Source organism: Cetorhinus maximus, chromosome 13, assembly GCF_964194155.1.
Source record: "Cetorhinus maximus chromosome 13, sCetMax3.hap1.1, whole genome shotgun sequence".
Classification (NCBI taxonomy): Eukaryota; Metazoa; Chordata; class Chondrichthyes; order Lamniformes; family Cetorhinidae; genus Cetorhinus; species Cetorhinus maximus.
The window spans coordinates 22,866,274-22,882,802 of record NC_135891.1 but is presented as its reverse complement, the minus strand read 5'-3'; the positions used below and the strand labels follow the sequence as shown (position 1 = coordinate 22,882,802).

At 39.9% G+C, this 16,529-nt stretch overlaps 1 protein-coding gene across 1 annotated transcript in view; it reads right to left on the bottom strand.

The window, feature by feature from the left end:
- The window catches only part of l3mbtl1 (L3MBTL histone methyl-lysine binding protein 1), an 89,716-nt gene extending 76,278 nt beyond the window's left edge, over positions 1-13,438 (bottom strand). The window contains exons 1-3 of the mRNA XM_078555109.1: positions 13,398-13,438; positions 4,169-4,339; positions 2,902-3,110 (exon numbers count right to left, since the gene is read on the bottom strand). Coding sequence (XP_078411235.1) covers positions 2,902-3,110; positions 4,169-4,304 — 345 coding nt within the window. The 5' untranslated portion in view covers positions 4,305-4,339; positions 13,398-13,438. The remainder of the gene's footprint in view (positions 1-2,901; positions 3,111-4,168; positions 4,340-13,397) is intronic.
- Positions 13,439-16,529: the final 3,091 nt, after the last annotated feature.

Genomic DNA, 16,529 nt, shown 5'->3' with positions numbered 1-16,529 from the left:
TTATTCCATTTAATTCCCATTGCTCTTATAGAAAAATTAAAACAGTCTCCAAAATTAAATTGTATCTAGGGTTCAAAAAACTCGCTGAATGGAATAAATTCAGGTTCTTGATTCAATTCCAGTCGGAGAAACAGAGAAAGAACCACACAATTAATGCAGACATACTGATTTAGTGTAGCTGTTTTCTGCAGTCGTCAGTATATATGTTATAACAGAGATCATAGAATTATACAGCATAGAAGAAGGCCATTCAGCCCAATGTGCCTGTGTTGACTCTTTGAAAGAGCTACCTAATTAGTCCCAATCTTCGGCTCTTTCTAAATAACCCTGCATATTTTTCCTTTTTACGTACCCAATTCCCTTTTGAAAGTTGTTATTGAATCTGCTTTCAATCCACTCCTTCAAGCAGTGCATTCCAAATTACAACAACTCGCGGTGTAAAAAAATGTCTCATTTCCCCTGGCTTTCTTGTCAATTATTTAAAATCTGTGTCCTCTAGTTACTGACCCTCCTGCCAGTAGAAAATACTTAGGCCAATAAAAGCATCAAAAGTACTGGCAATTGTTTTATGCAGAGTTGCATTTGGCACTGTGACTCAAAGTAATCTACAGATATAAAATAATAAAGGTCAGTTTTATTTTTACAAACAACTCCATATAGAGAACACAAAGAGCCACAGAAAAGTTACACCTGCAAAGCCTAATAAATGTCATACAAGTGGTATGGTGTAATCTCTATAAGCTAAAGGTGATCAAACTATCCTTGTATTCATACATATAAACAATAAATGGGTTTCACCAAAGATTTTTTTAACTGTACTAATCTTCAAAAGTGGCTGAGAGAAATTTTGGAGCCAAATTTTTCTGCATGTTGGTGCAAAACACAGGAACATCCTTTACATTGCTTGGGATTTTGAAAGATACAGCCCCTCCCACTGCCCACCACCACCACCACTCCCGTTCCCACTCCCCCCACCACCCTGAGACACCTTCTATGGGCATTTGCCTGGTACCTCAATGCAACTAAGTTGGGAAGGGCCATTTCTAGGCTACTACTTCAATCTCCTGGGACTACAGCTGCGAAACAAAGGTATTTCCCCACCTCCCTCAAATGAGAGGGTTTGAGCAGAATTGGCAACAAGGGGAAAAGGTGCTTATAGGACATTGTAAAGCAGCCTTTCCAGACCTTTGGGCCTTGTGAACTTCCAGCTTCTGCCCTCCAACAGCAGCCAGAAGGCTAATAGCAAGGTCATTCACCAAATTCAGTGCTGTCCAGTGGAAGAGGATTTTTATGTGGATCTATCAAAAGCAACACTTTGAACTTTGAACTTAGTCCACTTTATTGTTTCTCTAGGTGATCTCCTGTATTAGAAACTCTCCAGTTCCATGCATTAGAAACCATCCTGCGGTATTTTTCTTTGAGTGCACATGCAATTAGCCAAAGCAGTGACATCAGGACATCATTGTCTCTAAAATATCTTGAAAATTCCATCCGCAGCTGGTCAAGGCATTTATTGAGTTGTCCACGATGCCCCAGGGAGCTAAAGCAAATTGGAAGACCAAGTAAACGCTGGATCTTTGCTCCAATTGTATTTGCAAGCAAGGGTAATTTTTATTGAGAGAAGTGCCAGCAACTTAAGAATACTGGATCAGGGTTGTTCCACCATTCGGTGAGATCCTAACTGATCTGTGGCCTAACAGCATACACCTGCCTTTGCCCCTTATCTGTTAATAACTTTGGTTAACAAAATCTATCAATCACAGTTTTAAATTTAACAATTGCTCTAGTATCAATTGCCATTGGAGGAACAGAGTTCCAAACTTCTACCACCCTTTGGTGTAGAAGTATTTCCTAACTTCACTCCTCAGAGGTCAAGCTCTAACTCTTAGGTTATGCCCCCTCTTCCTTGCCTCCCCAGCCAGCAGAAGTATTTTCTCTCTATCTACCTTATTTGTTCCAAGCTTGATCAAATCACTTCTTAATGTTCTAAATTCAGGGGAATACAGCTCTTGTTTATGTATTTTAGGGGGAGATGGCGGCGTAGTGGTAATTTCGCTGGGCTAGTAATCCAGAGACCCAGGCTAATACTTTGTTGGGGGGCACGGGTTCAAATCCCACCATGGCAGCTGGTGGAATTTAAATTCAACTAATAAAATCTGGAATTGGAAGTTCGTATCAGTAATGGTGACCATGAAACTATCGATTGTCATAAAAATCCATCTGGCTCACTAATGCCCTGTAGGGAAGAAAATCTGCCATCCTTACCTGGTCTGGCCTACATGTGACTCCAGACAATAATGTGGTTGACTCTTAACTGCCCTCTGAAATAGCCTAGCAAGCCACTCAGTTCAAGAGCAATTAGGGCCTTGCCAACAATGCCCATATACCATGAAATAATAATTTTTAAAAATCTCTCCTTGTAATTTAACCCTTGGAGTCCAGGTACCATTCTGGTAAATCTGAACTTGGCAGGACCCATGTTCCAGTAGTCAGAAATATTGCCCCAGTGTAAAAGTAACTTTAATCTGGCTTCAACATCTTTGGTAAGCAAAGTCAGTCACAGTTTTTGCTTCATATTAGGATCATCATTCCCCCTAAGGGAAGTCTTAATTTGTGAAATTTAGGTCAGGTTTATCTGTGATGGCCATACAGCCTACTGTCACTCATAAACAGGCTCACACCTACAAAATAACATGCAAAACTGAGAGAGATACTATCCAGCAACTATACCTCCATGGGAGGGATTACCTCAAAGAGAAGCAAGAGGAAAAAAAAACAAAAAGATTGCAGGGAGAAAGAAAAAATGTTGCTGCAATAATCATGGACTGTGTCTAATATTTAGCATATTTTGTAAAAGGACCAAAGAATGAATATTTTATAAGTTCAATCAGAAAAGCTAACCTTCAAATTGCTGCCAGGTAAGGTAGCAATGCCATCTTTCCATTCCAAAACACTGGACATGTCACATTTGTGTGCTCCAATAATCTGCGGACTAATTGCTGTAGTCACTGGCACAGTGCTGTCTGACTGTTCCACTTCAATTGGCAAAGAAATACCTTGGTTTTCTCTGGAGAAACTCTGAGGTTTTCGATTACTCTCGGCTGTACTGACTGAATTTATATTTGAAAGAAAGCAAAGACAAGCAAAATCTGGCAATGTGATTACATTTAAACAGCCTACAACAAATTTACATTCCTTCAGATTGACAAATTTATAAAATAAAACAGTAATAACCTTGACTCCGGTTGTTATATTGACAGTGAGTTATATCAGTATTGTAAATGCTTTTTCCCTATCATCAAGTTTAGAATAGTTACAAGCATGACTGGGTTTAAAATATATTTTAAAAAGCTATTTATCGCTGTTTTAAAAAAATCAAAATAATTCAAGTTCTAAAGCTTAAAGGCATTTTTTAGGCTTGATACCTGATGGCTGATATAAAGATGATATTTGATTCAGGTATTCAGTTTGCTTTGACCCAGGACAATTCAAATCATACTGAACAGGGAACGGGAATTGAAATGCTAAATATTGCTATTTTCTTAACATGGCAACTCAACACAAGTCTGCTTTACACCTTGTAGTCTATTTTTCTGCTTTTACCCACATCAGCATTTCTCCCAGTCACACAATGGATTCCTCCTGTACTGATGGAAAGATCAGGTATCAGCAAAGTTATTCCAGACCCCCATTCCCATGTGCAATATGATTTGGAGTCAATTTTTTTTTCACAAAATTCTCAAAAGTTGATACCTTATCATGTCTATTCAATAAATATGAATGGTAATTTTATTATTCTTTAATGGTGTATCTATCAGCTGCATTAAACCTTACATGAAATAAGTTATACAACAACAATACCAACTTCAAACTATGCACCCTTTACATACCAGTAAAATTAATCTTCATATGCAAAGCAACAAATGAATTTACCTACAACACATTAAAAAATATTATCAACCAACACAACTATAATATGCGGTATGAGTGGAATTGAAAGCTTACTCCTCCATATTTAAATAATGTTATTCTGCGTTCTTTAAGAATTTGTCCAAATATGCTGGACTGATCTATCTTATGAATGTTAAATTAAAAAATATTGTCTAGCAAAATAAGTTAAGATAAAATCCTTTCTATATTCAGATGTCCTTTATTATTCGTACCATACCTGGAATAATGAAGGCTTTAGTTGACAGGCGATCTTTTTGAGGAGAGCTGTTGCTGGTTACCACCTGTAAACTGACTTCCCTGGATGCAGTCACACTGCTAGGCATCAGGACCTCCAATCCCACTCTGCTATTCATTCTAATAATGGTTCACCAGCTAATTGCGACTGACTCTGGAGTGAAGTTTGCAAAATTCAACAATCAGTCTTGCTCACAAGTCAGGAATTGTCTGGTTCTTCATTTAAAGCTTGCTATGAATGTTTGATTTCTTTGCAGCTTTAAAAGCCACTGTATCAGGAAATTTCAAGAGCTCAGAGTTATGTCATAAATAGCAAGTTCTGCTTAGAATTTACAGGAATCCTTCGTGGATAATCACAATTTGCAAAAGACAAGAACTCAGTAAGGGTTCCAATTATTATAGGATTAAAAATGGAAAGTAATGGAAATATTCATCAGGCCTGACAGCATCTAGAGAGACAGAGAAACAGAGTCATAATTGTCATCAGAGTCAGAGTCTGGGTTGAGTTGTTCCAGCAGCACAGAAGCTTGCTTCAGTGGTGGTCAGTGGGGAAACTTTTGAGAATGGCGCCTCGGGTGACTGACCTGACGTGTTCCCGCCTCCAGCCGATCTTGCCAGAGACAGATGAGCAAAGACAGCAGCCAGTAGCCAATTAGTGCCAATTCTCTGGCCAGCTGGAGCAAAATTGAGGACACCCACAGGGATCTTACAGTCAGAAGACGGGCCCCATGCTCCAAGCAAATCCCAGCAAGTTCCTGGAGGTGGCCTCCTTGCGGCAGGCCAAAGAGCCAGCAAAGCCTCCTGCATTTCAACCTCCTGTATTTCAACCTCCTGGTTGCCCCCCCACCCTCCACCCCGGGCAGCTTCTGCCACAGGGCCACAGCTGTGGCTGCTGGTCATCGTGTGAAGGGATTCCCCTCCACAATGTTTGCCTGACAGCTGTGACCAAGGGTCATTTTAAAGAGCTTGCAATTCTTCAAAGGAAGCTTCCACCTCCAATGGCGCAGCTGGCAGGGCAACGGTGCAGATTCTTCTCTTGGTCCAGTTGGGTGCCTGTCCCACCTGAAGTCCTTAATTGGATGGTGTTCTCGGAGGAAGCCTCTTTAATTGGCAGTCTCCAGTAAGGTCGCACAAGAGGGCAGCCATGGACTGCCAGCGGATTGGGATCACTTTTGGTCATGACCTCTGAAACTCCCTAAAGATGGTAAGATTCTGCCTGTTCACACTGTTTCTCTATGATTGAAGTGAATCTCTGCCACTCGCTCACTCACTCTGTACTGTGCTCCAACAAACTGATTGGCAGTTTCATCAGGGATTAATAAAGGGGATATTGTTCTGAGAGAACTGATTCACGGTGCAGTTCCACAATAGCTTTAGGGAACCTCGCTGGAGTGGCCATTCTTCCTGTGTCAGCCTAGGCAGCAAATACAAGTAAGCTAATTGGTTGAAACACCACCAGGACATCACTTTTCAGCACAGGTCACTGCAAGTCAATCAGACATGGGAACCTTGGGAGTATATTTAATGCTTACATTTTATTTTACTTGGAATAAGGAATGAGCTATGGAAATTAGGCCTTGAAATGTAAGGAACATGTCTTTTTATTTCTGTTGGACTGTTGTAAAGAACATATCTTTTTATTTTCTGTTAGACTGTGTATTAAAATTACAATGACTGCACTTTGAAAGACATGTTCACTAGAACAGGATGAGAGATGTATATAAAGTTGCAGTCCTAGAACAGAGTGTGCCATGAAAGACAGGACGGTGCCGGAAAGGAGTCCTGGACCAAGGGAGCTGCCTGGTAACAGCATTTTAATAGGCTTCTGACCAGGGTTTTGTGTGAGAGCAGTGTGCAGAAAAGCTCCTGGCCTGCAAAGAGAAAACATCTAAAATCTCTTTTCCTCGTATCTCTATAGCCTGCTCTCTCTCTCTCTCTGAAAACCCCTGTCAAGAGGCAAAGCGGGAAATCACTGTTAGAGACATTAAAAGGCACATGCTCAACCAGCGAACTAAATACTGAAAGTTCTGGAAGACCACCTCGTGTCATCAACAAGAACTGAAAGAAATTTGGAAGACATCGATCAAAATCAACCCATCAAATCCTGTACTCCGGAATTAGTGCTATTGAACTGTTTTATTCCACCGTTAAAATCCATATTTTGTGTGTCTTATGTGTCTTGTGCATGTGTGTGTGTGTGTGTGTGGGATTTAGAAAGGGAGTAGAGTTTAAGTTAGAGTGTTAGAAATTAGCAGTTCATATTTCTTTCTTTTGCCACTAGTTTTAGACAATTTGTTCAATAAACAGTTATTTATTTATTAAGTTTACAAACCTGGTGCTCATATTCTGTTAACCTAAATTAAACAGTTGGGTAGAATTGGGGCAATCTGGTAGTTTGGTCAAACTTTTCACATTTATCGTGGCTCAGGGAGCAGTGGGGCTTGATATTGCAGTGCACTATCCCCAGTGAGTCGTGACAAAGTTTGGGGGCTCGGGTCTGGGATATTTTGGAACAAAAGGCAATGACACTTGGGTGTAGATTTAGTAAATAATAAAAGCTAAAAGGAAACACCAGATTTGTACTGTCAAAAATAAGTGGAAGAGATGTCCCTAACGACTTTACAAAGAATCCCAAAAGCCAGGCTAATCGAACTGGCAAGTAAATTAAGAGCAGGATTGCCTGCCAAAGCTAGCAAGGCAGAGGTGATCAAAGAGATAGCACAGCATTTGAAATTGGAAGGAATACCCGAGAGACCAAGTTCTCCAAGGGGTGGTTCATTGGAATGGGCTCAAATTCAGTTGCAAATAAAAAAACTGGGGCTAGAGGCAGCAGAGAAAGAAAGGGCAGGGAAAGAAAAGGAAAGAGAGAGCATTTCAAAGGAAACAGGTAGAAAGGCAGGAGAAAGAAAACAAGAAAGGGAATTAGAAATGTGAAAACTTGATCTTCAGAGGGAAAAGTCAGTAATGGAAGAGAGAATGAAGGAAAGAGACAGAGAGTACCGGCTTAAAAAGTCGCATTTTAAAAAGGAGGCATCAGATGCTGAGGAAAGTTCTGATGTTGCGAAAACCCTTAATCTAAAACCCAGTGAGGGGATATTTAAATTTATACAAGTTCTTCCAAAATTTGAGGAAAGGGATGTTGAAGCATTCTATATTTCATTTAAGAAGATAGCTAAACAGGTGAACTGGCCAAAGGAAAATTGGCCATTGCCCATGCAGAGCAAATTGACAGGTAGAGCACAGGACATTTATGCTTCACTGTCAGAGGAGGTTTCTAGGGATTATGATGTGGTGAAAAGGGCCATTGTGAGTGCCTATGAGTTGGTCCCTGAAGCATACAGACAAAAGTTTTTGAAATTTAAGAGAACAGCATTAAGGTGGATTGGAGGGCTCTCAAGAGTGGATCAATGCTGCATTCAGTATAATACTTTTGGGTAGTTCCAGGAAAACTTCGAGAAGAAACAAGCACCAAGAAGAGAGGAGGAAAGGAAGAACTGTTTGCACATGCCAGCCATCCTACCTGACTTGAACCAGTACTTGCCATGGTTGTATGATTTTGCTGCATAACTAGTATGTTATGATTTTTTTAAGCACTGATTAAATTCAGTGTACCCACCATACTGGTTGCAGTCGATTCTGGTTAATTGATTAGAACTTGAGAACATAAGAAATAGAAGCAGGAGTAGATCATACAGCCCATGGAACCTACCCCACCATTAAATAAGATCATGGCTGATCTTCATCTTCACTTCCCGTCTGCTCCCCATATCTCTCGATTCCCTGACAGACCAAAAATCTGTCTATTTCAGTCTTAAGTGTGTTCAAATATATTCAATAGGTTGATAACAACACTTACAAATGCTGCCTGACCTGTTGAGCATTTCCAGCACTTTCTGTTTTTTATTTCAGATTTCCAATGTTCACTGTATTTTGCTTTTGTTTCAATTGTTGGAAGTGCAGGAAACTACTGGGAGAAAATCCCGCTCAGTATTCAACACAATTTTGGTCCAAGTAAGTAATAACTGTGCAACTGTTTCAAAATAGCACCTGAAAATGACAATGAGTGTTGAATAATCAGGAAACTGTAGGATGTGGTTTTTAAATGTAGGACACTGAAAGAAGAAAAGATTAACCTGTAGGAAGAGGATTTGCATGAATTACATGAAGACATTTTCCAAATTTAAACCAGGTATCATATAAAAATGATTCTCAGTGAATCAGTACTTTGTTCATTCAAACTTCCGAGGGATCTAACCATTTCCATTGCAGCATTTCTCAGAGCTGCTGATGAGTAACTTAAAAACAATACAGGAATTTAGTTAGTATTTCTCATGTTTGCTTTCTAAGAAAGCATAGGTGACGCTAGCAGAGCTAATTGGAAATGCATCCGTTCTGATAATACTTCCTTCCACAACAGCTATAGTAATGTTTTCCTTTTCCTCAGCCGAAGATCTCCTTCCACAAGGGGACTCCACCACGTTCATCCTATTTCCTGCACTTCTGCTGTCACAGCTTCTCCTCCCTCCCAAAATCCTATTAGGATGTCTCATGTCCTTAGCTTCCAGTTCACCTCACCTCCACATTTAAAGGATCATTCTCCATCATTTCCACCAAATCCGATGCAATGCTGCTATCAAACACATTATCCTCTCCCCATCCCCCCTATTTCAGCATTCTGGAGGGACTGTTCCATCCTGAATCACTCTTCCATCATCTCTACTTCAATTCCCATGGCACCTTCCCATACATATGCTGGAAATGCAACACTTGCCCTTTCCACCAACCAGGATTGAAAACACATCTTCTGGTAAAACAGCAGTTTACTTCTTCCAAGTTAGCACACTATTCAGTGTTCACATGGAGACCAAATGCAGACTGGGTGATGGTTTTGCTGAACATCTCTGTTTAGTCTCAACCATTCCATTTAGTTCAAATCTGCAACCTCCACCACCAAGAAGAACAAGGGCAGCAGATGCATGGGAAAACCACCACCTGCATGTTCCCCTCCAAGCCACACACTATCCTGACTTGGAACTATATCATCATTCCTTCACTGCCGCTGGGTCAAAATCCTGGAACTCCCTCCCAACGTGGGTGTACCTACACCACATGGACTGCAGCAGTTCAAGAAGGTGGCTCACCATCTCATTCTCAAGAGCAATGAGGGATGAGCAATAAAAATACTGGCCTAGCCAGCAACACCTATGTCCCATGAAAGGACTGAAAAAATGAGATTCTGATTAATTGCCACTTTAATTCTCCATCCCATTCCCACTTTGGCCTATCTGTCATAAAAATATAAAAACAAAAAACGGCAGATGCTGGAAATCCAAAACAAAAACAGAAACAGAAATACCTGGAAAAACTCAGCAGGTCTGGCAGCATCAGCGGAGAAGAGCACAGTTGACATTTCGAGTCCTCATGACCCTTCAACAGAACTAAGTAAAAATAGGAAAGGGGTGAAATATAAGCTGGTTTAAGGAGGTGGGGGGCTTTGTTGGGACAAAATGTTGGCCTATCTGTCCTTGGCCTTCTTCACTGTTTGAATCAGCCATGGCTCAGAGGCCAGCACTCTCACCTCTCAAAAGATTGTGGGTTCAAGTTCCACCCAAGAGACTTGAACACAAAAAGAGAGTGATTTTGTTCAGATTTAAAACAAAGACATCCACACTTCAAACAATATAAAACCCCAAAGTTTACCTCAGTTAACGTTACAATGATATTGTGGCCCGCAGACTACTCCCTGCACATCATTTTATAACCTCATCATTGGGAGCCATTTATTAATAGTGATTAGAGCATAAATCTTTAAGCTGACACCTGAGGGTGTGTTGCTCTGTCAAAGGTGCTGTCTTTCAGAAGAGACATTAAACCAAAGCTGCACCTACTTATCAGGCAGTATTATTTTGAAAAAGAGCAGGGGAGTTATCACCAGTGTCCTGGCCAATATTTATCTCTCAGTAAACATTACAAAATCAGATTATTTGGTCATTGTTACATTGATGTTTGTGGGAGTTTGCCATGCCCAAATTAGCTGCTGTGTTTCCTACATTTGAAAATTATTTAATTGGCTGTAAAGTGCTTTGGAATATCCTGAAGTGATGAAAGGTGCTATATAAATGCAAGTTTTTCTTTTTCTTTTCATCTACGATGCACAACATAAGTTCAAGGAACAGCACCTCATCTTTCTACTGAACAATATACAGCCTTCTGGCCTTCTCACGTTGAGTTTAACTACTTTATATCTAACCCAGTACTCCAATTTTCTCTGAACCATAGAAAAGCTACGGCGCAGAAAGAGGCAATTCAGCCCATCGTGTCTGCGCCAGCCAAAAATGAGACAAAAGAAACTAGTCGCTCATTTTAATCCCGCTTTCCAGCACCTGGTCCATAGCTTTGCAGGTTACTTCAGATGCAGATCCAGGTTCCTTTTAAATGAGTTGAGTATGTCAGCCTCAGCCACCAACTTAGGCAGTGAATTCCAGATGCCCCCACCCTCTGGGTAAAAACGCTTTTCCTCATGTCCCCTCTAATCCTTCTACCAATCACCTTAAATATATGCCCCCCTGGTAATTGACCCCTCGGCTAGGGGAAAGAAGTGAGACAGCAGGTGCTACTAATGGAGGATGGCTGTTCCTGCGCCACTCAGAATGGAGGGAATGTTGACGGGTATTTGCAGTGGAGGAACCCTATAGGTACATTTCCAGCCGAGTTCACTCCTGGGGTTTACCTGCCTGTGTTCCACCACATTCCTAGGCCAAGAAAGTCTTCCTTTGCCAGATTTGCCATGTTTCCCTCCTCCTATGTTATTCTTGCTTTAAACATGAACACCTCCCCTGGTCCCATTGTTTGTATATTTGCCTCATTATCGCCCCATTTTGCCTTATCATTGCTGTACTTTAGTCATTTAATCACTCCATCCATTCTATCAGGGGCCTCTCCCTTTCACTCCTTTCCTGTTCACCTGCATCATCCCTCCTCCAACCAACCAACCTTTTCTGCCCACTCTGCACTTCAACAACAACTAGCATTTATATAGAGCCTTTAATATAATGAAACACCCCCCAAGGTGCTTCACAGCAACATTAAAGAACAAAGTATGATACCAAAAATATAAGGAGTTATTTGGACAGATGACCAATAGCTTGGTCAGGGAGGTAGGTTTTAAGAAGTGTCTAAGCAAGATAGGGAGGTGGAGGGATGGAGGGTATTCCAGAGCTTGGGGCCTCATCAGCTGAAGGTATGGCCACCAATGGTGCAGCAATTAAAATTGGGGATGCACAAAAGGCCAGAATTAGAAGACGACAGGTATCTTAGGGTGTTGTTGGGCTGGAGGAATTTGAAAACAAGGATAATAATTTAGAAATCAAGACCTTGCCTGATGGGAGCCAATATAGGTCAAGAGCACAGGGGTAATGGGGAGGGTAGTGGTGGTGTGTGACATGTTGCAAGTTAAGGCTTGGGCAGCAGAGTTTTGGATAACATCAAGTTTACGAAGGGTAGAATGTGGGAGACCAGCCATGAGTGTGTTGGAATAGTCAAGTCTCGAGGAAACAAAGACATGAATGAGGATTTCAGCAGCAGTTGAGCTGATACAGCAGTGAAGTCGGGCAGTGTTTCGGTGGTGGAAATAGGTGCCCTCAATGATTACACAAGCAGGAGATCAGGATCTTACTTAAAAGCTGTTCATCTCTAACATCTTCCAGTTACGACACAAGGTCATCAACCTTAAATGTTAATGCTGTGCCTTTCTCCACACATACTGCCTCACCTGCTGACTGTTTCCAGCATTTTTTTTTGTTTTAATTTCAGATTTCCAGTGCTTGCAGGGTTCTTTTTTTATTTGTTTCCATATTCTGTCATACTAGAATGGGATAGCTATTTATCAAAAAGTAAATGTTTATCAACAGCATTGCCCAATTTATCACTATTTTATCTAGGTCTCATGTCTATTTCTGCAAAGTAAACTACTGATTGTTTTTCCTTTTTTTTAAAACATGAGGCATTTTTAATCAATTATTACCAGATTTAATCAACCACCAGGGAAATTTCATTATTGCAATTAAGGATTTTAAAGAGTTTATAATTGTATGCAATTGAAATACAGCAATTTTGAAAAGTGTTATGATATTTCCATAATTCCCATAACCTGCTTATTTGCTGAACCCGGTATGTTTCTGCATTTAAGCCCCACATCACATTGCGCTGTGCGATGCAATGAGATGATATTCAACACGCTCTAAATCTCCTTTGCTTTTCATGGTATAAATAACGCGCAGACCCATGAATTAAACTTCAAAATATACTGTCTTGCCAAATATGTGCGCACCAACGCGTTCTTTATTCCCAGCATTCGATGAAATAAAAATTGCCGGACAAATCAAATATTTCCTAACAGGATTTCTGAAAACGAATTAGATTAGGATTTTAAAAAAAAAAGTATATTTTACACCCTTTGCCCCAGAATGATCAGAAAAAGACTGCGGGGGGAAAAAAAATATTATAATTAAAGCCAACAGTAAAAAACATGCAGTTTAAATGGCAAACTCAAAAAAAAAACACCTTGGGGACATTAAAAAAAAAAAATCCTTTAATAAAATGAAACATTAAATCGGGATATACCTGTGAATGGTCATGACCATGCATTAGGAATTATCATTCATCTTTATTGACTAATAAAAACCAGGCAATTGGGTTTTATTTCTTACCAAAATGGCGGAGCTGACAGCGAGCCACAGAACAGGAGCCACAGTAAAATTAAGTGGGATACACTTGGCTACATAGGAACACCCTGAATTGAGATTCAAGGTGATGGATCCACCGCCACGGCCATTGCCCCAGTGTTTTTTTTTTCCCCTTCATTTAATTCTCAGCAGAGATACAGTTAACGAAAAAGTTGCAAGCAATAAAAAAAAAGGTATCGAATTCACAAATCGCCACTGTACACACACTGAAGCAAATGTGTACAGATTTCCTGGCCACATGTATATATATTATATATATAGATATATAAAATGTATTTAGTTAAAAACTGGCACCCGCGATTAAAATAGAATAGAAAGGCAAATGAATCCATTTGGTGAGAAGAATATAAAAAGAAAAATGTAAAATAAAAGCTGACGCTATTTACACCCTCGGGATCTTGTCTTTCCTTTTAATGGAAGTATTTTAAATGTTATTTTACTAATAGTGAAATAATTTGGTTTTCTTACCCATACAGTGTTCGCTCGCGCGTCTTATCGCTTGCGGGGCTGAGTGATGATGGTGCGCATGTGCAGTGCTCAGCGGCGTTAGTCACCCCCCCCCCCTCCCACCCCACACTCTCTGCAGATAATGAAGCTTTTTTTTTTGTTAATTCTGGAACGTTTTAAGGATTTCATCTTCAATTCCCAACGCTTTATCCTTCTTTGCTTAATTTAGTTTTTTTGGATTTATTTAAAACTTTAACAGCCTATTTCTCAGATGCATTGGAAACCAAGTATTTATTTATTTTTTTTTACTTTAAGCACCAGAACTTGATTTGGGTCCTCGCCTGCAGTTTTCTGATGCGGTGAAGGCACAGAAACTGTATCTGCCTAGGTGAGCACAACCACACCCCCCCCCGCCCACAGTAAGATACTAAACAGCTAGATGCTATGATAACCTTCCACTACTCTACAGGTTTTGTGCCTCGCGATCAACGTCGCCTTGCCCAGGGTTATAAGGTTTATGTATTTCTAAAATTGACATTTTTTTTTGTTGCTGCTGCTGTCTACGAATAAGAAAACGTTTTGTTTTTTAGCTATTTTCCTTTGCAAGGCAAGAAAGTTAGGTTAGGTTCGATCCCTGGAGTCTTATCTCTGGCAAATTTCCACCCAGCATGAACTGCGATTTAGCCCCCCCATCTCCAAACCCATGACACGCACACTTTTCTGTTTTACCAAATTATTCTAACCTCAACTTTCCTAAAACCTACATGACTTTCCAAAGCCTCTGTGGCACACTCAGAAAACCCTCCTGTCTACTTGGGTCACTAGGTTCTTATTGTTCCTTATGACTCAGATGATGTGCGCCAGGCAGATCAAATCCAGCAGGGAAACTTGATCACACGGTCACAATGGTTTTGCAATGTGTATTTTATTTCGAGATGCGTGCCCTGAATTCAGAAGTAATAAATCCACCAAGACTTGAGATTTTTTTTTAAGAAAACTAAACATTTATTAACCAAAGAAAATATTTCAAGCATACATAGGTCTACAAATTGCTTACTATATTAACGCCTAAAGCTCCTAATTAATCTGGCTCCCCATTAAGGCAACGATTTAAAAAAAAAATTAAACAGACACCAGCAAGCCAACACAATACCATGGACAGTAGAATTCAAAGTGGCTTTTCCCAGCTTCGGTTTCTGTAGACAGCAGTCTTAATGCACAAATACTGGAGGCTTTTCACACTGGTAAATCTCACAATGCCTTCCCAAACACACAGCCTCATTCTCCTTTATACATGTTTCTCCCTTTTAATGCAAATTCCATTTGTTTCCATGTCTTTGGAACTTCTCTCATAACATAAATCTTTTCATGGTGCAAATATTATCAGTAACCTTTGGGAAAAACAAACACTGTTTGGCCTAGCTTCTCTGGCTAGGTGCAACATCCTACCATCTGTTTGAAATTCAAACTACTGATTTATCTAAAAACGCAAATTCTCCTCACCTCACATTCCATGACTTCAGCCATGTTTACGTATTTAGCATTTCAAACCTTGATTCTTTTGATTAGTCAAAGCCTCCAGACTAGCTGTCTCCAATTCAATTAAATCCTACACATACACAAACTATCCAAACCCCACTATTAACCATTTACAATAAATCACAATAGGAGAATTATTATACTTTTGTGACGTTAAAATTCCTTGAAGCACTCTGACCAAACATCCATTTTTGCAAATCATTTTATGATCCACCTTAGCTAGGATCTAAATTACAAAATAAATTGTAATTTATTTTATATTTATAAAATTTCTCATGTAAAACAACTCATTATACTTTTCTGTTGTGTGAATATTGGTTATAATGACATGGAGGGTATGATCAGAGCAAACTTGCTCTGTATCCAGCTATCTGCCACCCTAGGAATACTCTTAAAAATAACCTGCACAGATTGTTGTCTTTCTTCTTTTCTAATACTGACAAACCAACCATGCATTCCCTGTATCTTTATTTTCAGATTTTGCAAAGCGCTTGGATTACTATCCTGAATATGAAACTATGCCATGAAGATCTCACTTGCAAACCCCAGTTGGTTTCAAATAGCTAATCTCAGCTAGGAAAAAAAAATCAAGATTATTCAGAAGTAAATCATACATCCTATCTTGGAAACAAGAAATGGAGCAAAGCATTTTCAAGTCTAATTAAGTGCACTTAATAATACTTTTAACATTAAATCAAATGTCTTCATTGGCTGAGTAGAAGCTTGTTTATTGCACATTCATAATACACCATAGGAAATGTGACTTCATCAAAGAAGGTTTGCAAATCCAAGCTGCTCACTGCTGATGAATAGCAAGCAACATTCACATCTTGCAAATGCTTGGAATGAGCACCCTTGAGAGAACTTACCCAATTCTCCTTGATATTGCATTACCATTACATACCTCCACCAACATCTTGGAAGGTGGTTGGGGTGGGGGTGGTTTAGCATCAACCAGATTAGTTACCACAAAAACATCATGGCTACTAGGGGTCAGAAGCTGGGTATTTTGCAGCAAAGTGGCTCATCTTCTGGCTCCCAAAATCTCTATTTACAAGGCATAAGTAAGGAGTGTGATGAAATACAATGTCTATTTGCCTGGATAGATACAATTTCAACAGCCAATGACGACACCATTCAGGACAACACAATCAGTTTGATCAGCACCTCATCACTAACCTACACATCCACCATTGGCATTCTGCAACTTGGCATGGTCTTTTTAGCAGCACCACCTAAACATGTCATCCCTACCACTCAGGATATCATAAGCTCCCAAGTCACACAACATTCAGACTTGGACACATGCTGCTGATCATTCCTTACCAGCAGGTCAAATTCCTAGAGTTATCAACATAACAGAGCTGTGGCTTCTTCACCACAGACTACAACAGTTCAATGTGAGCCACAACCACTTTCTCAAGGACACTTAGATGGACAACAAATACCAGCCTTTCCAGTAACACCCAAATCCGAAGAATGAATTAAAACTATTTTTACAGAACCATGTACAGCAAAAATGAAATTCAATTGTTTAATAGACAGAAACTTGAGCTGAGAAAGTGACACTGCAAGAAAATGCAATATTAAAAAAAATTAAAATTCAAACCCAAG